This window comes from Rhinolophus ferrumequinum, chromosome 8, assembly GCF_004115265.2.
Source record: "Rhinolophus ferrumequinum isolate MPI-CBG mRhiFer1 chromosome 8, mRhiFer1_v1.p, whole genome shotgun sequence".
In the NCBI taxonomy this organism is placed as follows: Eukaryota; Metazoa; Chordata; class Mammalia; order Chiroptera; family Rhinolophidae; genus Rhinolophus; species Rhinolophus ferrumequinum.
Genome location: NC_046291.1, coordinates 46,230,673 through 46,255,020, shown reverse-complemented (window position 1 = coordinate 46,255,020; position 24,348 = coordinate 46,230,673). Strand labels below are relative to the sequence as shown.

The window sequence follows — 24,348 nt, the reverse complement described above, 5'->3', positions numbered from 1 at the left end:
TGTATCACATCAATCTTTTAGTGCTGTTTGATGAAATGCTCAAAAAAGTTAACATATATCATCCCTATCTACCTGGTACTTATATACTACAATAAAATTATACAGATCATAAATAAATTATACAAATTATACAAATCATAGACAGAGACATTTGTATACTATACAAATAAACTTCTCTGTGGGTTGAGTTTGGATTTAAAAATCATTTTAGCTCATGCGCTATTTGTGCTGCCTGGACATGCACTTCACTTCGGAAGCTGCTTTCAGATTTTGAGAAGATAGCATTTAATTGTCCCCTTTGGGAAATTTTTTAAATGCCTGCAGAATTTCAGAAAGTTCTGGATTAGTGGCACGCAATGGTAATGGGAAAGGAGGACGGTATGGAGAGTGGAAAACCTGAGGAAGGGAAGAACAATTTACTTTTAGCAAAGATATGTTATTATATTAGACCAGACCACAAAGCACACAACATGAATTCACAATCTTTATGTTAAGAATTCCCTTAGTGATTTCATTAAATTCAACATAAAAAATGAGGCTGGAACTCACCCCAGCTAATAAGCCAAAAAATTTCTCGTAGGTCCTTTGTTGAGCACAGCAATCAAGTATCATGTTGCAGAGCTCTTTCTATTTGGAAAACAAGTAACATTAATGATTCAAAACACAATGACTCCATGCTGTATGGTAACTTATCAATATGATAGAGACTGCATGAATTTTTAAATAAGGTTTTAAAAACACAAAACTTGCACAACTTTGTAAACTTTAGTTAGTAAGTCAAAATAAAAATTCAATCTATGTGACGCCTGTAGTTTTTAAAAGCCTTCGGTCTGGCTGACAGTTTCCATATATCATGTATGCTAATTAAATTTATTATAAAATTCTAAATTCATATAACTATGAACCACTTTAAGAAAAACTAGCATATGAAACACATACATCAAGAAGAGACTGAATATACTATATTCTAAAATGATTCTATAAAGAATTCTTTTAACGATAGATCACCAATATGATGTCTCACCAATACATCTAACAATTCAGTTAGACATCTTCCAAAGATTTAAACTGAATCATTAAGAAATATATTTAGTTAGTATGGAAAAAGCAGAACATGAATCTTTACTAAAGCATAAATAAGCACAGCTTCAATGTTAGTTAAACGAGCCTCTGGTTGATAAAGAAAAAATATATTTAAAAGAACAAAGACCTCTGTGGCTGAATTTTCTAGCCTCAAAATAAATGTTATGCCTATAGATCTGTCTAAAGCTGGATCTATACAAATAGATGGAATCCTTCCATAACTGCTGGAATACATGTATTTTCCAGTCAGCTATTTAAGTGCCTTGAAAACTCCTGTGACAATTCTGTTAAACTAATAAATGCAAGAATAAATCTAGGATCAGAAAATACCATCTTCACAAATGATTTATAATTAACAAATATTATTTATTAATTCCTGAAGTAATTCTAATCAAATAAATATTGATTATAGCAATTTCATAGATGAAGAAACTCAGGCAACATGGAGAAATCAATGGAGACAAAATGAAAAAGGCACAACTTCATTCTCTGACCACTGTTGTAGAATTGACTAAATATCTTTGTCTATAAAAACACTTACCGAAAATTTAAAATTACTTTTTTTCCAAATATAGTAACTGTAATATATTTGCTTTCTACAAACAGAAAGCAAGCCTATAAAATATAATGTACACACTCTCAGTTCATTTTTACTTCTATTTAATTTATCTTTATATCTCAATTAGCAATTTTGATATTTTGTCATATTTAATAACACAAGATGCGACCTAAATAAATATTTTTAAAAATTAGGTCAATATGTATTTACTCCATATATTCATGTGCAAGGGAGAGGAAGGGGACACCAGAAAAGCACAGAACAGACACTAGAACCCTGCTGTCCAGCATGGTAGCCCATAGCCACATGCAGCTATTTAAATGTAAAAGATTTAGTATCACGAAGCTAACATTTTAGTTCCTCAGGCACAGTGGTCACAATGTAAGTACTTAAAAGTCCTATGTGACTAGTGTCTACTGTACTGGATAGTGCAGAATATAAGTATTTCCAACACTGCAGAAAGTTCTATTGGACACTGCAGCTCTAGAAGCTGATCATCTACTTATAAAACAATCTACTCAAAGGCTTCACTTCACAATGTAGGGTTATTTTCAGCTGTCTTTATATTGCTAGTGTTATGTTTTTAAGATTAGTCACAAGTTGTCTCAATCAAATAAGATGTTTGTAAGTGTATAAGTTCTGAAAAGATGTACTTTGTCAAAATTTAATACAGTACTAAAAATTTAACGAGACTTTTCTCACTTCTGCCTTATTGTGAGTTTGATATATTAAAATGCATTTTCAGCTTTTCTACCAACATTGTATTTTACAATAACAAGAGTTAATCAGGTTGTAAACAGTATAACATGGCAATATGCTGATAGCATTGTTAATAAAGTCAGCACTACTTACAAAACAAATTACTTTCTTCCCTAGACCAAATGCAATTATAAGAGTTATTCCCTGTGGCTTATAATAATTAAATATTTTAACATTTTAATTAAATATTATAGCAGTTTAGGACAGTCTTTTGAGTACATGAAAATAGATGCAGTAAGACACTCTTCCAAATGTTACTGAAATATGTTGAGGTTAGCCCTAGAACAACTATCATCTGGATTAATATTAATAAAAATGTATAATGACTTAATTATATTCCTCAAATAATGTGACAAGATCACACAGTAATTTCAGTTTCAATTATAATTTTAAAGGTTAATTCACCAATTTATTTCCTTCCAATGACAGCATATCAAGTGTATCAGAGTATAAACAGGTACACTACACTATTTTTAATACTATTAACATACCCGTAAGCAAAATTTAAGAGGGAAAAAAAATAATTTAATTTGAAAAGAATAGTTTCTTCTCAAAATTCTATACTATGGCATTCCAAGAAAATCCATATTCTAGAAAAAAGGTTGGTAAACTTTTTCTATAAAAGGCCACATAGTAAATATTTTAGGATTTAGAAGCCATAGGTTGGAGTCTGTTGCACTGGTCAATTTTGCTGCCAAAGGGCGATAGTAGCCATACACAACCAATGGGCATGGCTGTATCCCAATAAAACTTTATTTATAAAAATTGTTAGTGGTCCTGGGCACAGTCTGCCAATTCCTGTAGGAGATCACATGTAAAGCCTTAAGACAAAGAACTTACATCTAATGGTAACTTAGCTCAGATACTCAAGAAGATCTTTTGAAGAACCAGAAGAAAAACAGCCTATCAGACTCTGCTGGGTCTAGCACATGTAAGGCAAAGTGTGAAAAACAAAACCCCGCAAGTCTTGGCTCAGGTTTCAAGCATCTAAAATTTGGATGAGCAGGGAGCAACATACACAGGAGCACAACTAGAGAAAAATACTCAAAACAATCTATTCCATCCAGGTATTAGAGTTCTGTAATACTTTGAATAGTGAAGTTTATATACTGAGTAATAAGACTATGAGTCCCATGAGCTAAGAGGGGGCTAATATGTACTTTACAGATTGCTGAATCCATGATATCTTGCCTAACATATAAGAAGATATACTTTGTTGAGTGAATTAATGAATGAAAAAAAGATACAGATTCTTCTATATCTAATTAATGCAATGTAACAATATATATGATGATTTTTATCATTTCTACCACAAAAGAATACTTTAGTGCATCACGTTGATAAACCAAGTAATTCATTAAAGAACAAATTTGCTACTGTATTTAAGCAATTGTTTGCTTTATAGGCAACCATTAAGAAATGTATGCGAAGTGTGGTGATTCAGAGAGACTTCCCCCCTTTCCCACATTCCATTCAAGCAGTCCTTTAATTCACTAGAATGAGTAGCATACACGAAATAGTCCAGGACTCCTAAATTCTGAGTTATTTCAAATTTTTTGAGTTATTCAAATTTTTTGAGTTATTTTAAATTTTAGAAAATCTACATTTAAATAGTAAACTTTTAGTACAAAGTTATTATTTAGTACAAAGTTATTATTTCAATTCATGAAATCTATTAACTGTCTTAAACATTTTTATAACCAATATACTTCCTAATAGAAAAAATATATATATTAACTTACTGTTTGGCTTTCAGGAAACTCCATTTTCAGCAATTTGTGAGCACATTCTTCAAAATCTAAACTGTAGAGATAAAATGGCATAATAATTAGGTGAAAAAACTCACAGCATAGGTAAACTGTAGTAATATTTACTATCTTTTATATACAAGAATCTTACTTTAATAATACTTGTAAATATTTTTTATTATATTTTCATATTATATTGTGTATATAAAAAAGATATAGCTCTTAACTCCACAAAGAATGAAGTACTAATACATACTATAATACGGATGAACCTTAAATTATGCTAAGTGAAAAAGGTCAGCCACAAAGACCACATATAGCGTGATTCCATTTATACAAAATGTACAAGATAGGCAAATCCACAGAGAAAGTAGACTTAATTTTTATTTTACTGCTAACTATTTCTACTTCTCTCTAATCCAAGTAAGAAGAGGTAAAAGATGCTCCAGAAGCTCAGCATGACATCTAGTGCCTAATCACTTTTTATAAGTTATTTTGATTCATACCCAAATACAGGACTTTTACATTAAAAAACAAAACTATAAACAAAACAAAAAACCAACAACAACAAAAAATAACCAAGTATAAAAATAACAACCAAACTCACAAGGAAAAATTTTGCTTTTATACATTCATATAAACTGCATTTAAAATATCTTCAACATGCTTCACCTAAGAGAATTATCAAACACAATGTGAATTTGATTCAGAAATGTTAATATATCTGTACTTTTAGAATGTTCAAACTAGCATTCTTTTGATAACAGTAGTGTAATAATATAATCATCCACTGAAATATGAAGTCTGATCAAATGATACGGTGAATGTTTAAATAAATAAAAAAATTTATTACAGTGAAAGACCCATTGCCATGAATCCTCCTCAAAATACTTCCCCTCGCTTCAAACACACTTATCCTATTTTTCTTGCCACTTTCTGAAGCGGTTCTGGAAGTCCTCTTTTGTGTCTTTAGTTGCACTGTCATGGCTGCCTCGATGTCCTGAATCGATTCAAAACATTTTCCTTTCATGGTCATTTTGACTTTGGGGAAGAGCCAGAAGTCGCACGGTGCCAGATCCAGTGAATAAGGTGGATGAGGAACATACCGTAATGTTCTTATTTGACAGAAATTGCCATCCCAGAAGCAATATGTGACACGTAGCCTTGTCATAATGGAGGATGAAGTGAAGACATTCACGAAAGAAGACTTCCAGAACTACTTCACAAAGTGGCAAGAACTATGGGATAAGTGTGTTCGAAGCGAGGGGGATTAATGGCAATGTGTCTTTCACTGTAATACTTTTTAAACATTCACTGTATCTCACATCTCCTATAATGATTAGGAATTTAGTTTTATCGGTCATCAGTATTCCTTAGCTTGTTTTTTATTAGGTTTCATTGGGTACAACAAGGTAATAAACCAGGACGATACCAGGTAATTGAATAAAAAAGGAAAAACCTAAAATGAAAAAATTTATATCAGGAAAGGCTTTTATACCAGACAATATTAAACAATATCAAGCACTAAGATTAAAAAATGTGACATTTTCTTTTCTAATGTATCATTTCTAAAATGTGCCTATTAATCCAGTTAAGATTCTACTACTGGCATGGTACTATGTAGTAGTCTACGTACTTTTTTCCCCACCTAACATTATATCAGACTACCTGCCTACATCAATAACAAAGCTCAATTAACCTAATTACAATGGTGGCATAAACTGGACATTTTGATCATTTGTATTGAACAGTAAGATCTCCTTTTTTTTCATTGAAAAATTCTGTATATAATTCTCTGTCAATAATGTATTTCTTTAAGAAATATAATAATGAAAAAGAAGGGTCAAATGGAATGGGTACCAAGCCCTTGATTCATGTTACCAAAAGGCTTTCCATAAAGAAGTCTATCAGTATGTGTATCTCACCAAAACCATCATTAGTACTGAGTGCTGTTGCTTTAATAAACCACTTAAGCTGTTTTAATGAATGATAATAGTATTTATCTACAGTGATATGTTTGACAACTAATTTTTTTACTGTTTTATAATCCATTACATGAATCTCCCAACCATGTATTTTAAATACCTTTCTGTCAAAGTCTTTGCAGTTCCTAAAATATGTGTAAGTTTTTTAAGTATACTAACCTTTGTCCTATATAAATTTTTACTGGCATGTAGAGGCTGAGAACTCTTAACAAATGCCAACCAACACATAAGGCAGGAGTTACTGCTACAATGATTGGTACCACTATGTAATAGTGGCTGTCACCTGTCTTTTCAAGTATTTTGTGTGATTCAGAGATCATTAAGGTTAGGTCAACTTAAAAAAAAAAAATTGCTTTTAAATAATTATTCAAATAGTTACACTATACCTCTTCAAAGTTAATGTTAATGGCAATATTAAATCTGCTGTTTACAATTCATTACTGTTGAATTTCTAAACAAGGATAAATGAAAGGTCAAACTAATAATAGTCATCTATAACAAAAATCTATCACCTTTCACTTTAAGTTTGCATGAAGTAACATTTAATAGTTTCTTCTCTCCTAAGAAAGGCAAAGCAATAGGTAAGGATAAACCAAAAAATTTCTAACCAATGTTTACTGTTTAACATTTCTTTTTGAAGATGAATCCAAGCCAAAAAGTTTTTAGACAGACTGAAAACAAGATGACTCCTACTTATGAGTCATTATTGTTATTACATCATACCAAATGGAAATATACAAAACCTAGTAACAAAGCAAAACAGAGAAAACAGTCCTCCTTCAGTGTAAAATGTAAACATTGTGTCCACTAAATCAATAGGTTGATTCACATACAAAACAACAGACATTCAAAACATTTAACATTTTCTTTACTTTTCTTCAGAAACAAACTCACAGACTTCAAAGGGGATTGGTCTTGTTTTCATGACAGATAATAGTTCTTACTTAACATTACTTCAAAGGGCTCTAAAAACCTTCCTAAGTCGAATTTCTACTTCCATTTACATACATCTCCATCTGCACAACAAATCAGTGTCCAAAAGTTAACATAACAGTACTTCTCTCCTTAGAATCAGAATTAAAAAACAAATTAGAAAAAAATAGAATATTGAATTTCCATTACATAGTTCAATACTGTGCTAGCTCTGTAATACAGTTGTTTTCAAGTTTTTATTAGTGATATCTAACTATAAGAAATGATATAGCTAAAAAAACCAACAAGCCGTTTAACTACGTAACACAGTTAGACCTTCCAAATAAGTAAAGACAATTTGTTTTTGAAGCAAAGAACCAACAGTGGAGATCTATCAGCTTAGGCTTGGGATAGGGACAGAAGCAGGTAGTTTGAGAATCCCTGAAAGAGTATCAAGTTTCTTGTCATCAGATTCTAAAAGTCCCATCTCCTTGCCTATTTGTGATCAAAAATAAGAATCAACTCAGCTAGTTATCTTACCTTGATTGAATAGCAAGATAAATTGTACGACGAAACGAGACTAGATTAATTTCTGTCTTGTCATGAATAGTCACTTTTTGTCCTGAAAGAAATTAAACATAACAAAATTATAAAACTACAAAAATAAATGTCAAGATCTGAACATGCATTTGTGTTAATAGTTTTCTAAATACATATAGAATTTGAGTTGAATAACAATACTCTTTTCTACAGTGTAAATTAGTATTGGTAGAATTCAAAGTAACTATTTCAAGTCTTTTGCCATATCTTGGAGTATTTTAATAAGTTTTATTAGCTCAAAGAAGTCCAGAACTAAGCTAAGAAAACTATTTTTCTTTCTGTGTGTGTCACTTGCTAATTTAGACACTATAAAGGGCTGCACTCATGCTGTTGTTTGGTAAAACATTATTCCTAGAGTTCTAAACAGTATCTTGATAATTTGGAAGAACTATAACTCATGGGTAGAAATACAGTTTCAGAGAACACTGGATCATCATCACAGTTTGGATTAGTCCAATATAAATACGTGTACTTGTCAAAATTTTTTTTTATCTAATGCATGAAACCTTTCCTTATATTTAATCAGCTTCTTTCGAGGAGTATTTTCATAAGACAAAGACAAAGTAATAAGACATAAGACAAAGTAATTCTAAAGACATAAGACAAAGTAATTCTAAAATAAAATGTTATACATGGAGTTACAAGGTGTTTTAAATAAGGAAGACTCTGGGAAAATTAAACTTATTTTTATAAAATACATTATAGAAGAGCAATTTCACTCTAAGACAGAACTAAAATATGTTATGCTTTAAAAGGGAAAGATTTACTTTGAATATTTTCAAATATGTAATACAAGTAAATAGTGATCAGTGTATGCATGTTCTGATGTTTTCACTAAGACTCCACCCAAAGTAGTGAGCTTATTTTTCTGTGAAATATAATGTAATCAAAGCTGAAGAGGAAGAACATCATACCTGTTCCTGTACAAATATAGCTTTTGGCCTCCCCACTCTATTTTGCCAAACGAATAGCAAATACCTAGTCATTCTCATCTGTCACATCAATGTCAGGGTTACATAAATGAAATGAACTCAACATGAATGCACCTTTTTCATAGTTTATAATCAAAGGCATAAAATGTCACATTAAAATTATGCTGTTAAAAATGAATTTCCTTGTTTAATACTTTTAGAGCAAAGTTTTTCAACCTTGGGAATACTGACATTTTGGGCTGGATAAGACTTTGTTGTGGGGGGCAGTCTTGCGACTTGTAGAACGTTTAACAGCATCCCAGGCCTGCACCCACGTGCTGCCAGTAAGTAGCAACCCTCCCAACCCCCACAGATCGAGAATCACTGTTTTAGAGAATTACATTAGAATTAATTTAATTTCAGAGTATTTTACAGTTGTATTTAAATAAGCTGTACTTTTACCTTCTTCATCTTCTTCTCCTTCTTCTTCTTCTTCCTCCTCTTCCTCTTCACTACTTCCAGCATCTTGGTCTGTGTTTGAGTCACTATCTCCTTCATCAAGAATTTCTAAAAGAACAAAGTTAAGTTCAGGAAAACACTAAAGAGCAAGTGATACACACACATCTCATTCTGAGAAGATGATTCTCAGTTCACATCCATAATGGTGTTTAACAGTTTGTCAACCCACAGAAATAACCACATAGGCCTCACGTGAATGCCTAGGTGGCTGGAGAGCATTACAACTAACTTTACTAGAGAGAGTTGTATGTATCATTCTTCCGCCTGACAGAAGAGGACTATGAAACAAGAAAGAGATGAAAAAGAAATAATGAAAGTTTTCCAAAAAGAGCAAGAGAACCGGAAATATAAATCTGGAATAGAAACCAGCATATTGGAGTCAAAATATTCTTAGTTCACCATCTTAAGGAAGACAGTCTATCATAAAAAACTAAGGCGAGATAGATAAAGAAAAGAAAAATTTAGGCAAAGAATGTTTTTTTGAAAGACAGAGAAGAAACAACTGTGTAATTTAGTGTTCACTTTAAATAAATATTGATGAGATTTTTATTAAAACATATACCTATTAAATAGGTATATCAATCCAAAGACTTTCCATATATAAAACAGAAGCTGAAGTTTAAAAGCCTTCAAAAAAACTGGTAAGATGAGCACTTCATTGCATTATCACTTCTTAAAACCCACACTCAGAAGTAGATGAAAACAGTGATGTAAGTAAGGACCATATAAGGACAGTCACTATATTAATAGTAAACAAATAACAAAAACTAAAATTATATTTTGTCCAATGGTGTGTGTTCTATTAGCCTGATGAAAGATTTTACAAACCGGGCCAACACTTCACTTTTTCATTTCTATTATAATAAAAAGTTTTGGGGCCAACTCAGTTTTAGGAAAATTCTAATTTCTTCATATTTATAAGCAGTATAAATCAGAAGCCACATATAATATTTAATGTTAGCCAACAATTTCATACTATGAGGAATAAATCGTTTTACAAAAATGGAGTTATCATTCAGCCTTTAGTTGATGTACAAATCTCAAGAATATTTTGAACATATATGACTTCAAGAAATAATCTAAAGTGTCTAGTTTATAGAAGATTTTTAAAAGAGGAAACTATTTAGTATTCAATAGTAGGAAGACAGGCACTCCTGCTGTTTTCCCAAATGCTGTAAGACCTAAAACACAAATACACCTGGGGCATTCTGAGGTACTAATTACCAAAGCTGTGCCCACTTCCTGCTGTGGCCATTTTTTTTTTTCAACGCCAGCTCTAGAGGAAAATTTTATGAAAGAATGAAGGTCAAAAGAATTGTCTAGTCGTTTGCATCATCCTCTCCTCATCTGTCCACTTTAGAATCTACTTATTGAAATCACTTAGGCAATGACAATTGGATTTCATTAACTGAATAAAGCAGCGGTTTTCAAAGTATAGTCTGTGAGTTCCTGGGGGAATCACCAGCACCTGTCAGGTGCTCTGTGAGGTTTAAACTATTTTCATAATAATCCTAAGACATTATCTGCCTTTTCACTGTGTTGTCATCTGCAATGATAGTCCAAAAGGAAATGGGGGTTAAAACTGCTGCAACCTGGCACAAATCAAAGCATCAACTGCAGTAGCAGTTGTGTTCTTAGACATTGCCACACTCATGTCGTTGACGAAAAGAGCCGGTTTCACTTAAGAATGTCCTCAAAGAAGTAGAAAAATATTAATTTTATGAAATCTCAGCCCTTGAGTATAGGCCTTTATAGGAATCTGAGTAACAAAACACGGAATGCATGTACAGGAGAGCTATAAAGATAGATAAGCAATGATGACGGTTATCTCAGGAGGAGCACTGTGTGATCATCTGAATTGCAAGATGAATCAGCTGTTTTGTTTTTCATTTTTACTTGAAAGAATGGCTGACAACCTATAGTTGTTAGATATTTGGCACACACTCAAATATAAACAAAGTGAGACTGTCACTTCAAGAAAATTAACCAACTTTATTTGCCACCATGATAAAATTAAAAGTTTTCAAGAAAAAATTAGAATTTTGGAAAACCTGTATCCATTCCTGTGAGCTTGATAGCTTCCCAATACTTAGACTTTTCTGACAAGACAGGTGGTTATATTAAAAAATGTGATTTCTTGATATTATATTAACATGTCAATTGAATTTTGATAATGTGTTAACACCAGGAAAATGGGCATTACTCGGTGCATCAGTATTTTCCAAACAACCAATGAAACATGTTACAAAATCATGTATGGATAAAATATCCATTCAAAGGGACAGGCCAAATGATTTTAATTTAACAGAATATGAACATTCATGGATATTGTTTGAGGTTTCACATTATAATTCATTTTTAAGAAACCACAAGCTATTAAACATTGGCATGGTGGTAAAGAGGAATATACACAATTATCTATCTGAAAAGGCTATTAAAATACTCCTTTTTGAAAATACATATATCTGTGAGAGTCTAAATTTCCTTCATATACGTCAGTCAAAACAACCTATTGCAATAGACTGAAATCAGAAACAATATGAGAATCCAACTGTTTCCTATTAAGCCGGACATTAAACTGTACATATATAAAACATCCCATTCGTCTTACTAAATTTGATTTGTAAAGTACTTATTTTTGTAAAAATATGTAACATGGTAACATGTACTAGATTTATTATTATTTTAACTTTTATATATTCTCAGTTTTGATTTCTAGTAAAATAAATGTTAATAGATATAACCTATATAAACAAAAGCTTTTTGGAGTCCTCAATAATTTTCAAGAGTATAAGGGGATCTTGAGACCAAAGAGTTTAAGAAGGGCTGTAATAAGGGAAAGGCTACTTTTCTGGCATTGGCCAACTGCGTAGGTACTAAAGAAATGAAAGTGGAATTCTCAAGACTAAAAAAAAAATCAAAAAAAAAAAATCACGTGGTGTAATAAAAATTCCATAAAACCATTTAGCATGTTTTAGGGAGACTAGAAAAAGAAGTTCATGAAAAAGAAGAAAAAAGACCTAAGGAATTCTCCATGTTTCTAAACGAATTGACTTTCTGGCCCTTGCACTGAAACGTCCCTAGGAAATCAGAACCTAAAAAGAGACAACAATTTATTGTACCAGATTTTTAGGATAATGGATAGAAATGGAAAGCACCTTACACCTTTATTTTCCACTTCAACATTTCACTTCTAGGTATGACTAAAGCATAGAGTGCCAGCAGTGACAGAGTCCTAAGTCTCTGTCCTTCCTAGGAGTTTTTGGAGCAATGAGTACTTCTCAGTTAGAATCACAATGCAGGGAAATAAATCCATAGTTATTATATAATAATACATTAAGTATTTAATTATTATGTAAATATAATCATAGCAATACCCCTGAATATTAGCTTTAGGAAAAAAACGATATAAATGTGGGAAAAAAATAGTATCATTGTCTAAATATTTGCTCTGTGTCAATACTGTATTTTACTTATCGTTACACAAACAAGGAACATTTACTCTTACATCAAACAAGTAATTTGTTCCAGGTCCTTTAGCTAACAATGACAAAGACGAAACACAAACCCAAGTCTGTCCAAAGTTAGTGCTTACAATGTAATACAGGTATACAAATAATAATAATTAATTTATCAATTTATTAAGCACTGTTATCATATCTAGCACTGGGATTGATATTATGAGGTGGCAATCAACCTACCCTCAAGAAACAATGAAGTATAGCGCTTAATTGAATATTAAATTAGGTGCCATTTAAAGCAATAATTCTTAGGCGGTAATGAGGAAACAAAGGCCACTAGTAATAGATGAATATTTCTTAAGAGGGATGAGACTTAAGGATTGCATAATTTAAACAAGGGGAAAGAGAAGTACAATTATGTACATAATTCGGAATGAAGTAATACTACGGACAAGCATTAGACTGAAAAATAATGCATGGGGAAACAGTGAAGAGAAAGGTTTCATAAGAGCAGAGATTTCATTAGGTGGGGGTAGTGATCTATACCTGTCGATCAGTATTATATAATGACAAAAACTGTTTCTTCCTATCCAAAATAAATTATTTTATAAAATTCTACATACCTTTCTTAATGGCTTTGTACTTCTCTTCATTCTCCATGAAATTAGGATCCATCTTGAAAACATCTTAAAAAAATAAATGAAAAGGGTTTATTTTGTTGTATTTACATTTGTTGGTGCCCCACTTCCCAACCCCCACCTCTCGACTTACTAAGAACATCTTCGGGATTATAGTCATCCTCCAGAGGGAGCATGTGGGTGAACTGATCATCTTCTTCCACTAAATCAAGTCCTTCTAGGATTACAGGGTGGTCCTTGAATCCATCCTTTCGTACAGCGAACATCACTTCAATCATGTACTGAACCCTTTTGTCAATTTCAGACTCATGGAGAATGTTTCGAAGGCGTTCAAATATAGCTGAACAGAAAGACAACAAAAGAAACAATAAATATTATAATACTCAACCAAAAGCTCAATATGAAACCAAGCATATATACTTACCATTTATTCCTCTTGGTGACACTTGTGTTAATTTGAGGCCACATTCCTTGAGAAAACCAATAGCTACTTCAACACTATCATCTGTTGGTCTTTCCAGGAGCAAAGTGAGCATCTCTAAGCATAAAACTTCATGTGCCTTAAATAGAATAAAGACATATGGAATAGAGAAAATGTTTTACATATACTAACCTACTATTGATAATTTTAAAAATTAGTAAACCTAGTTTTTGCAGTGATAATATTGTACATAGGATGAAAAGGTTTATAATGTATGTAGAAATACTCCAAATTATTCTACCACTTTCATTAAGCATCTGTTAAGAATTTCCAAATGACTGGTCCAAAACTTTAAATTTATTACACTGAATACAACTATTTGACTTATCTCCAGAAGAAATATTCTTATACATTATATATAGGAAATATAATTATTTATAGGAAATAACACAATTAACCTCAATTAACACAATTAACCAAAATGTGTTAAAAATCATGTAGTAATTTTTAATCTGAGATACTTTCATAATCACTATATGAAGAATAATGATTTTCCATGACAAAGTTTTATATCCATTTTCCAATTCATTCTATCAGCAACTGTTAGACAGCAAATAGTTCTAAAACTATAGTTATTACATGAATAAAAATTTTATCAGAAAATATCTTAGCTTCTGGTATGCGATGAGTTTTGAATACACCCTCTAGTATTATTATTATTTTTCCTAAATTAAACTATTTACACTAGCCATGTTAAAAAATTAATACTTATAAACAATGCCAGGTAGAGTGAAAATAAAATTCTATTGAGAAGCTTTACTGTGAAAAGAAAAAGAAATAGGAAGCACGTTTAAAACACCTTACATACGCCTTTCTAAAATCAAATACTTATTTGAGATGGGGATAGAAAAAGTCTAAATCTCAATTCAGGAAATTACCTTTTTTACATTGAGCACATCAAAAACACACACTACTTTTTTTTGGGGGGGGTGGGTGGGTATGGGGGGATATCACAGTCTTACCAGTGACAAGAAAATAATGCCCTGTACCACAGTTGGGAAGATCTATAATATTTACCATTTTAACTGTTTTGTGACAATGCCTAAAGTACCTTCAATGTAAGTAAAAGATACATTCAAAAACTGAAACATTATCTGTGCTGGTATACTCGTACACATGTGAAATTAAGTTTCCAGGGTCTTAAGCAGCAAGTTATTATTGGAATAATATGACTAACTAGGTTAAAATCTAAAGGGTTTCTAAGAGTAAACATGAGAGAATTTCATGTAGGAAATAATTAAAATATTACTTAATGCTAAAAAATTAAGATTAAGTGTGACTTCAAAATTTTCCCTCTTAGTAGTGAATGAATATAAAATAAACATAAGGCTAAACAATAAAAAGATAAATTTGCATTTAAAACTGATTAAAATTATTTAATCTACTATATTTTATAAACTGATTCTATGACAATATGACTACATATAATATGTAGTTGCAAGGGACATGATTTTTTTCTCAGATATTATTAGGTTCTCATGAACAGGTACCGGGAAAAGGCATGGAGGAGATAACAACTTAATTGTTTTATAAAAACAAATTACTTTCTCTGATGAAATAATCTGTAGTTAAGTAACCACATACAGTATTAAGAGATCAATTTGATATTATCCAAGATACTTTGCCCAAAGGCTATAAAATCCAAATAAAAACAGAGATGTGTCGCTGAAGTACTTCAAGCCTGTGGTCTCATGTCACTGAAAGACTCCAAGTTTTGAAGATAATTACTTACCACATTTTGGTTAATAAGATGTGCCACAAATTTTGAAGCAGTCAGACATAGTTGCTGAAAAGTGAAGGTAGAGACAAAGTTAATCTATAAACTAAAACCAATCTTCATTGATCTATAGAATCTACAGCTTACTTACACACTCTATTTAAAATATAACACACAGGGATAATTTTTACCTTATAAGCAAGTTAAAAGATAAAATCTAATACATGTGAAAGAGTGTCACTTCTGGCTAAATAGTTATAATTTTCCAGTTATAACCATCATTTTTGTGGCTCATCATTAGTGGTCAGGTATATTTAATAGAATAAAAAAATAGTTCTCATGAAATAATGCAGTTTTGGAAAAGAATTTCTATGTAGAAACCACCATTGCTCAACAATCGTTGATACGGGTTTATCAGTCTGTCCTTATGTGGCAGTCTACTTATAAGCCCATCATATATACCTTATCATTTCTTCGATAGCCTTTTCGAAAATTAAGAATTAACCTCTTGAGGATTAATTCTCCGATTTGTGGAAATTTTGAGTTGATAATTGCCACTAATGCTGCATAAACATGGGTGAAGATTGGAGAAACACTCTGTGCTTGCAAAACAGACCTGGACAGCAGACCTCTGTTTAAAAAAGAAAAGGGAGTCAACAATAATCACCAATTTGATTAGAAGAAAAACACCTCATTTAAAATCCAGTAATATTACTCCTCTGTAAATAATCACAAAAGATACAACAGCACTAAATTTACACCATTTTATTTAGGGGAAGAGTTTGTCTTACTGCTTTTGAGAAAACAAACTTCAATTTGTGCTTTTGTAAAACAGACAGATTTTACTACAGTTTTTTTCCTCAAATTTTTTATATCTAATTCCTCTTTTCCTGTTTCTGTATATATATCTAGTCATAAATTTGAGTTTTTTAAACTTCTTAGAAATAATTTAACATTTTCACAACAGTGAAGGGAAAAAAGCCTGCTTCAAAAGTACTAAATTTAGACAACATAAGATTTCCACTACTGGTCCATTACTTTATATAAAATTAATTATGTGGTTAAAAACAAATTTGGGTGGTTTCCACCTTTAAGCCTATTTTCAGTAAAATAAATATTGGGAATATTCCTATGAAAGATAAAGACACCATCAAAGCACTGCAAGAATAATGCTAAACCACTGACATAAAAATAAAAGGTTGTGCTTCTAACTCATTTTGAAATGGGAATGTTTGTATACATTTGCTAAGGGGAGAGATAGAAAATGGACTAACTTATTTTTAGCAATGTAATGACAAATAATTATTGGATTGCCAAAAGGCAGGAAAACAATGTCTTAATAGTTACCAGGTTTAGGTATGACAACTGAATCATTAGAGTAGAAAATGAGAAAAGAGAACACAGCTAATAAATTGTAAAATCTTAAACAACCAATATAACTTCTCTGAGTATGCTTCTTTCTGAGCAAAATGGAAGAACTCCATCTACTGCTGAGAACAGTGGCTGCTTCCTTGGTCGACTTTCTATACCCTCACAATATGCTACACCTTACTTTGAATCCTCAGTGTTTTTTGGAATGAGGAATCGGGGTCATGTGAAATGACAAGAGAAAACAGCCTTCAGATTTTAAAATAATGAACAGAATGAATACAGGATATTTCTATTTCCTGACCCTTTTAAATATCACCAACTACTTAAAACCACACAGAAAATGTTGTCATTCTATTTTGCTTTTCTAAAGTTTATTGCTGATCTTTCTCATTTCTTCCACATTTTCACTTTGCTTTCATTACATGTTAAACTGGTTTGAGGTAGCATATATATTTAATATTCATTATTCCTCATGAGTTTATTGAAGTATTCAGTAAATTAATGTCTGTGCAAAAATCATTATATGACATCAGAGCTTCTCAAAAAACAAAAACTCCACACAACCTCTAACAATGAATTACAAGTTATTTGTTAATAGCTTACATTTTTATAAAAACTGAATTTTAAATATCCTCAATTACCTTTGAAATGTTGTAGCATAATAAATCATTCTTCATGTAAATACTATGTTCCTTTGAAAAACTGCTATGAAATACTACTAATAAAATAGCTGATGCTTACCTTCCTCTAACTATGTTTTCTTGAAGAAGTTCTTGAATAATAATACCTATATTAGAAATGTTCACTTTGTTGATAAGACCATTGATTGATTTCTTTAGGGCTTCCCAGCTCATCCTCTGGTACGCTAAGCTAAAAAGAATCGATTTTAATAAATATTAAAACTTAGTCAACAATCACAATAACAAGAGATTATAATGAGAACATAAAAATTACTTTGTTCCTTTGTTTTTAACATTATTTTCAAAAAATGACCCCAAAGTGAGCATATACTGACTATATAAACACAGATTATATCCTAAACTATATTTAAGTTTACGTAAACATGATGCTTATATACACACTGCTTCCCTTTAACAACGTAAGATTATCAAGGATATGTAAGGATAATCTTTTATTCTTACATCCATATATATTACAATTTACAGCATTTATTAGTCAGATTCAAAAGATGCTTATTTTACGTTACATTTCGTTTACTTAAACTTGTCTTTAAAGAAAACATTTTAAAATAAAAGCTACTATGCTCTAAATTTCAATTGAAACACCCAAATAAAGCCATAAAGGGAATTTTTATTATGTCCCTTCTCATAAAAGCATGACAGACAACAAAATTAAACATTTTAAACTATAAAGAAACGGTAATAATTACAGGAAAAGGGAAAGTCATATGAAATCATGGTGTTGAAAGACTGTTCTAAGAATTTTAAAGAAAATCTCTACATTAGGCAGTAATCTCACAGCGATATCAGCTGAATGCTAGGTGGGTAAACTGTTTTTTAACTTAGATCTCGGGTAAATTCTTCAGCTTAATTGGGTTTCTTTAGGTCGAACGTGGTAATGTCCAAGACCTTTGAAAGGTCTAAAATTCTTTAGTTTTCATAATTCTCTGAAGAACATGATTTTAGCTGCAGTAAGTCTTAATTTTTTTTTCTTATTTATACCTCTCTTGGAATAATACATACAAATACATAGAATTACAAAGGCTAGCTATCATGCTGAAATATAGTTTTTAAAACATGAAAAGAACAAAAGTTTGATACAGTATTCTCTGATTCCTAACACATTAAGTAAGAAGTGATAGTAGGCCTAATAACTTCTTTACTTTCTAAGTATCATGGCCACAAAAATTATGAGATATTTACAATTAATTCTGTTAATTGTAATTAAAGTCTGTTAATTTTACTGTCTGTTGCCTATATTCCCAATAGAAAGAAATGCTAAATTTTAGTTACAGATTAGTAAGAATAAAGATGCAATTATTTTTCCCCCGTTCATGTTCATGGATTGCCTGAATTCTACCCATGGACCTCTGGGGTGGTACACTAAGAAGGGGAGGTGAGAGCCGTTGCCCTAGTGGGCAAGAGTATTTTATCACCCAGCAAACACTGAGGATGAAAAGCAGACTGAATTGCCGGTATTTTATTACTGCTCCTAAATTTGCTCTAGTTCACATACCCCCTTACTGCCTGCCACCCAGGTGGAACACTCCCAGTGGCCCCCAGCCCTAACCCTTTGGTGCTACTAGCTGTGGAGAAATAAGATCTGTGGCTTAATAACTAGCCTGATCGATAAGATATTACTGATTAAATAATCACAACTTCTACTAAACTTTGATCAAAAGACTACATAAAGTACAACTGTACTTCCTTATTAGGAAGCCTACAATTCACCTGATAAAGTACCTGCTGAAAGCAAAGACTATGGACTTCTGTTAGAGACTTCTATTTCTCTGTCCCCTTTACAGCCTGCAGCACACTTCAACTGGATATAAAATTACCTTCCAGGAATATGCTTACAATTTCACATGCTGCTGTGTCTGCCTACTTTATAAAGAAGTAAGACTTGAATTAATGATGGTGCGGTGCTGATCTTTTACAGTTGGGAGTTTGCTCTGGACTAGACTGGAGACAAGCCAGTGCTTCTCACTAAGGCTGCCACTACTGCCTTCTGCACGAGCTGGATGCCTCCACGAGTAGGAAGCTCCCACTGACCACAGAAACCAAGTGCTGGAATATGACACATAAAGAGAAGCTTAATTATTAGTTTTCAATTTAATGTCAGCTAATGTCCCTTTCTGGCTCACAAAATTTTTAAAATTTACATTTATTTCAAATCTTCACTCATTTTATATAAATGACATTTCTGCTTCAGTCTCACTTTTAAAACAAATTTAGATTTCACTTATTATAAGGTTCTCAAGCAAGTTCAAGTTGCCATTAAAATACCCATAAAAGATGTAGGAACACTCTTTCTTGGCTCACCTAGAATCTGTTTTTCTTACAGGATAGCTACCTTCTATCCCAATCTTTTTTACTAACCACCTGGAATTGAGTGACCATTTCATTCTTACACCATACTTCCTAGTTATTACCTCATTCCACTAGAGAAAAAGGTCTTGAAAACTTAGCTGCACTTTCCTACACAGCTCCACTACAGCTCAACTATTTTGAAAAGGAAAAGTATTTTGAGTGTGAATATTCATATATGAATTTTGATCGTTTGCCTTAGTGCAGCAAAAATTACAGTCCAAGATGTTATCATCTAAGAAAAGGAGGGAATAGAGAAAATTGTCAAGTGAGTTTCATGGATTAGCACAGGGGTTTGCAAACTACACCCATGAGCCAAATGCAGCCCCAAGCTTTTTTTGGTAAATAAAGCTTTACTGGAACACAGCTACTCATTTGTTTACATATTATCGAAGTCAAGTAGCTGCTACACAGCAAGACTAACGCACAGACTAAAATATTTACTATCTGGCCTTTTACAGAAAAAGTATGCAGATTCCTGGTTTGGTACAACTAGAAATATTCATTTTAGGGCTAAAATATCAACAGTATTCTTGATTATTTATGAAAAATACACACTACTAATAGGCATGCATGCAACTATGAAAGGAATAGTGTCTCTTTCCTCAAACTTTTAAATTCATACATGCAAACAAATAAAGAAGCTATGAGCTAATGTCAGGGCAAATAGTATGCAGAGCTCCAAAGGAGCTTATAGAGTAAAGAAGGAAAGAAGTCTAACTTGAGATCTCTATCATTGTGAACTAATGTAAATTCTTAACAGCCAAGGTAATGTGACCATAGTTGATTTTTTTTTCAATGAGGATAGCACTGCCGTATATACTTAGTAATATCAACATGCCTGTTTTTATCTGTAATCTGTTCTTGCATCATCCTGAGCTTTGCAGGAGGAATATATGCTCCACCAGTGCGAGTAAGGAGAGGATCCAGTTCTTCTTTCTTCTTCTTTGCAGAAGGTTCATCCTGAGCAGAGGAACTCTGCGTTACCGATGGTTCTGGGCTTCTTCTCCCAGGAGATGGGGATTTCCGGGACCTTTTCCGATCCGTATCTCTTTCTCTTTCTCTGCGTTTTTCTCGGTCTCTACTCCTGTAATATTAAATTTTTTACAATGGAGAAAAGACAAAATACATTTTTAAATGTATTTTTGCATACCAAATGAGTGAGACTGTAAGTGGGCCCCATAAATCCAGAAAAAAAGAAGTGGTTTGGAATGGCGAGAAAGTGCTTCACAGAGAAAATGTAACTTAAACTGTGGTCTTCAAGGCTTGACAGAATTTATATTGGTGGCAAGAAGGGGAAAATGGAGAGGGGAAGGAGAATGGCATTCTACAACTAGTAGAAGAGAGAACACCTGCTGAGCAAGGGTGTTCAGACCAGAAGGAATAGAACAGTCAGCAAACAGAATCATGTAGTTGGAAGGACGAGTTCAAGTCAGATTAAAATCTCAAAATACAAGCAACAGACTTTAAGTTTTTCGTACTGGAGGTGATGAGGAATCATTAATAGTTTCTGAGTGGGATAGTGACATGACAAGTGTCAAGAAGACAGACAGGCCTGTGATATACATGATAAATTGTATAAAGGAGAAACCAGAGTTTATCTCCAATAATGACAATTTAGGAATAAAACTATTAAAAAATAAATAAATAAATAAATAAATATTTGAAATCATTTCTTGATACAACTGGTATTTTTATTAGAAATTTCAGACTATCACAGGCATCTGTTTGAGACAATTTTAAAAAAATCCACGATCTTTGAGCCAGTTACCTTTCCCTACTAATGCAGGTAACCTTTCTTAAGCTAACACTTTTTTTTTTAAGTTTTTTCTTTGTTTGGTTTGTTGGTTTTTAAACTTTTATTTATTTTAAATGTGTTTTTCCAGAACCCATCAGCTCCAAGTCAAGTAGTTGTTTCCATCTAGTTGTGGAGGGCGCAGCTCACAGTGGCCCATGTGGGGATCGAACCAGCAACGTTATTAAGAGCACTGCAGCCTAACCAACTGAGCTAACCGCCCGCCTCTAAGCTAACACTTTTAAAGTAATCAGGATATTGCTCTCTGAAACTATCAAAAACTAACAGGAAAGGGTGAATCCTTGCTTTTTGCTATCCTTCTCCAGAGAAGAGTTTGTCTACTTACTATTTTTTTTTTTTACATATACTGCCTTGCAAACTCTGATCATTCTGCTCATTATTGTGCAACCGTGAGCTACATGAACACAGTAAATAAAAAGTTTCCTATTATCATTATATTAATGCTAGTGCTACACAACCAGGGAACCACTGGAAAGAGTTTAGCTAAATCTCGAGGGTACATTTGAGATAGTTTGTACATAGACAGAGAGAAGTAGTCAGTTTTGAAAATGAAGTATAAAGAGATCTGAGTGACTGCCCATGAGGAGAGACTAAACTTACTAAGAGGAAACAGAGGGGCAAAAAATGGTTTTGAATAGAAGCCCCAATTAGTAAAAGGCGAGTGCTCTGAACTCTAGCCTGATTTATTTCTTATGAGTATAACACGTTCCAAGAGAGTACCATGTCTCCCCCAAAATAAGACTGGGTCTTATATTAATCTTTGCTCCAAAAGACGTATTAGGGTTTACGTTCAGGGGATGTCCTCCTGAAAAATCATGCTAGGGCTTATTTTCCGGGTAGGTCTTATTTTCGGGGAAACACGGTAGCTACAGCAGCCATTCACTGTCATTGGTTATGATTTTGAGAAATACCAAGGAAGACTGATAGGTGGCTAATAAAATTGTGTCCTTATTATTATTACAGTATTTGTTCCTTTAGAGTGCAGAAATAATAGAGTCGTCTTTGAGTCTAAACAGAATATTTCTCTTCAAACGCTTTTGGACTGTTAGCCTTTATATTCTACATTAACACACAGCCTGCTTACTTCAGTGTGAATGTGTGGATCACATGAGACTTTACACACATTCACTGGACCAGACACAGTCTTACAGTGAAACAGTAGTCAGAGGTAACAGAAAATAGCATGGGCTTTGGAGGCAGAATTGAGTTCAAACCCATTTCATTCGCTACCAGAGAGATAACTGCAACCTCAGGTAAGTTACTTCATCACTTTAAACCCATTTTCTCTATTGTAAATTGTTAAAAACAGTATCTAGTTTTTAAGAGTTTGGACAGTATTTGAGAAACTGCAGAGGGATTTGATCAAAATTCTAGGGGGGTATAGTCTTGGTAGTCATGGAGTAGATAATATGAGAAAGACATCGAAAAGCATATAGAACTTAGTGAACAATAAAACATGGTAGACAAATTTTTGAAACTAAATGACTCATAAGGTGGGTAGTCAAGTTCTCCAAGACACACATAAAAATAATTTGGATTAAAACTACAGGTTGGAAACTTCATTCTCAATGTCTCTCTGCCATTATTCAGGAAAGTTAAAAATTTAGATCATTCTATGTCATGTAACATAAATGACTTTCTTTCATTCAGTAAAGAATCTCAAAAACACACAAAAGTCAACTCCTTATGCAGTCCAGTATAATGAGTAAGAGACTGGGCTCTTGAGTCAGAGAGACTTGGACTTGAGACTGACATGCTTCTACAACACAAACAAATGGCATAACTTATCTGAGCGTCAGTTTCTTTATCTATAAAACAGACATAATGATATCCACGTCATATACTTACTGCAGTAAGAAGTTAATTCACATAAAGTTCGTTATTAGAAAGCCTGGGACCTCAGACCATCTATTTACTGCTAGCTGCTATTATTGTTGTTTTTATTACAAAGCATAAAGAAAATTTAAACAAACATGATTTTTCTATAGTTGAAATTTCCAATACTAACCGTAGCTCCATGCTACCATCATAAGAACGTCCTCGTCTTGACCGTTCATAATCTGACCTGCTGTAATCAAAGTAATCTCTATCCCGAGGAGACCTTTCTTGTTCCGTGTATCTAACATAAAATAAGAAAACCAAAGCTGTAAGTTGAAATCAACTGTGTTATACTTACAAAGTCATATATTGGTAAAGTAAAGCAGCTCTATGACTGAACAATGTCTTATCAAACTGTTGCAGCAAACAGCTCGTTTTGTTGCTACCCATTCATTCGTGATTATAAAAGCTTTCAGTCTGTGTACAACAAAACAACTCCTGGAATTCACTTAACCAAGCTTGTCATCCTGATTCATACTGTCCTTAGTAAAAGATATATATCATATATGTATATCTGGATATCATATATAGTTAGCATGGAAAAGACTATTCTGTAAATGATTCTTTTTGCTTTGTCTGTATATATCCATTTTATCAAAGCACAGAACAAATGAGACCAATGTCATCGGTTGGCCTCCATAAAGACCAGTTTAACTCCGCTCCAAGACTGTATTCATCTGCTATTATTCTTGAAACTGCATTTTTGGATAGCAGTGAGGACGGATTAAAATCAGCAAACAAGGGCAGGCAGTATGAGATCTACTAATTTGAATTTTAAAAGTCAGTAAAATCAGAAAAGCTTAAGAGAAGTTAAATCCATACTCACATAATACACATAGCAACATAATCTGTATTTTACATAC

General features: G+C 32.6%; 1 protein-coding gene across 1 annotated transcript in view; it reads right to left on the bottom strand.

The window, feature by feature from the left end:
• The window catches only part of CWC22 (CWC22 spliceosome associated protein homolog), a 51,788-nt gene that overhangs the window by 10,140 nt on the left and 17,300 nt on the right, over positions 1–24,348 (bottom strand). Inside the window, exons 4-15 of the mRNA XM_033112871.1 lie at positions 23,616–23,726; positions 20,633–20,878; positions 17,486–17,614; positions 15,836–16,004; positions 15,389–15,442; positions 13,600–13,735; positions 13,309–13,515; positions 13,161–13,223; positions 9,020–9,124; positions 7,587–7,668; positions 4,144–4,204; positions 550–627 (exon numbers count right to left, since the gene is read on the bottom strand). Of these exons, the coding sequence (XP_032968762.1) occupies positions 550–627; positions 4,144–4,204; positions 7,587–7,668; positions 9,020–9,124; positions 13,161–13,223; positions 13,309–13,515; positions 13,600–13,735; positions 15,389–15,442; positions 15,836–16,004; positions 17,486–17,614; positions 20,633–20,878; positions 23,616–23,726 (1,441 nt within the window). The remainder of the gene's footprint in view (positions 1–549; positions 628–4,143; positions 4,205–7,586; positions 7,669–9,019; positions 9,125–13,160; positions 13,224–13,308; positions 13,516–13,599; positions 13,736–15,388; positions 15,443–15,835; positions 16,005–17,485; positions 17,615–20,632; positions 20,879–23,615; positions 23,727–24,348) is intronic.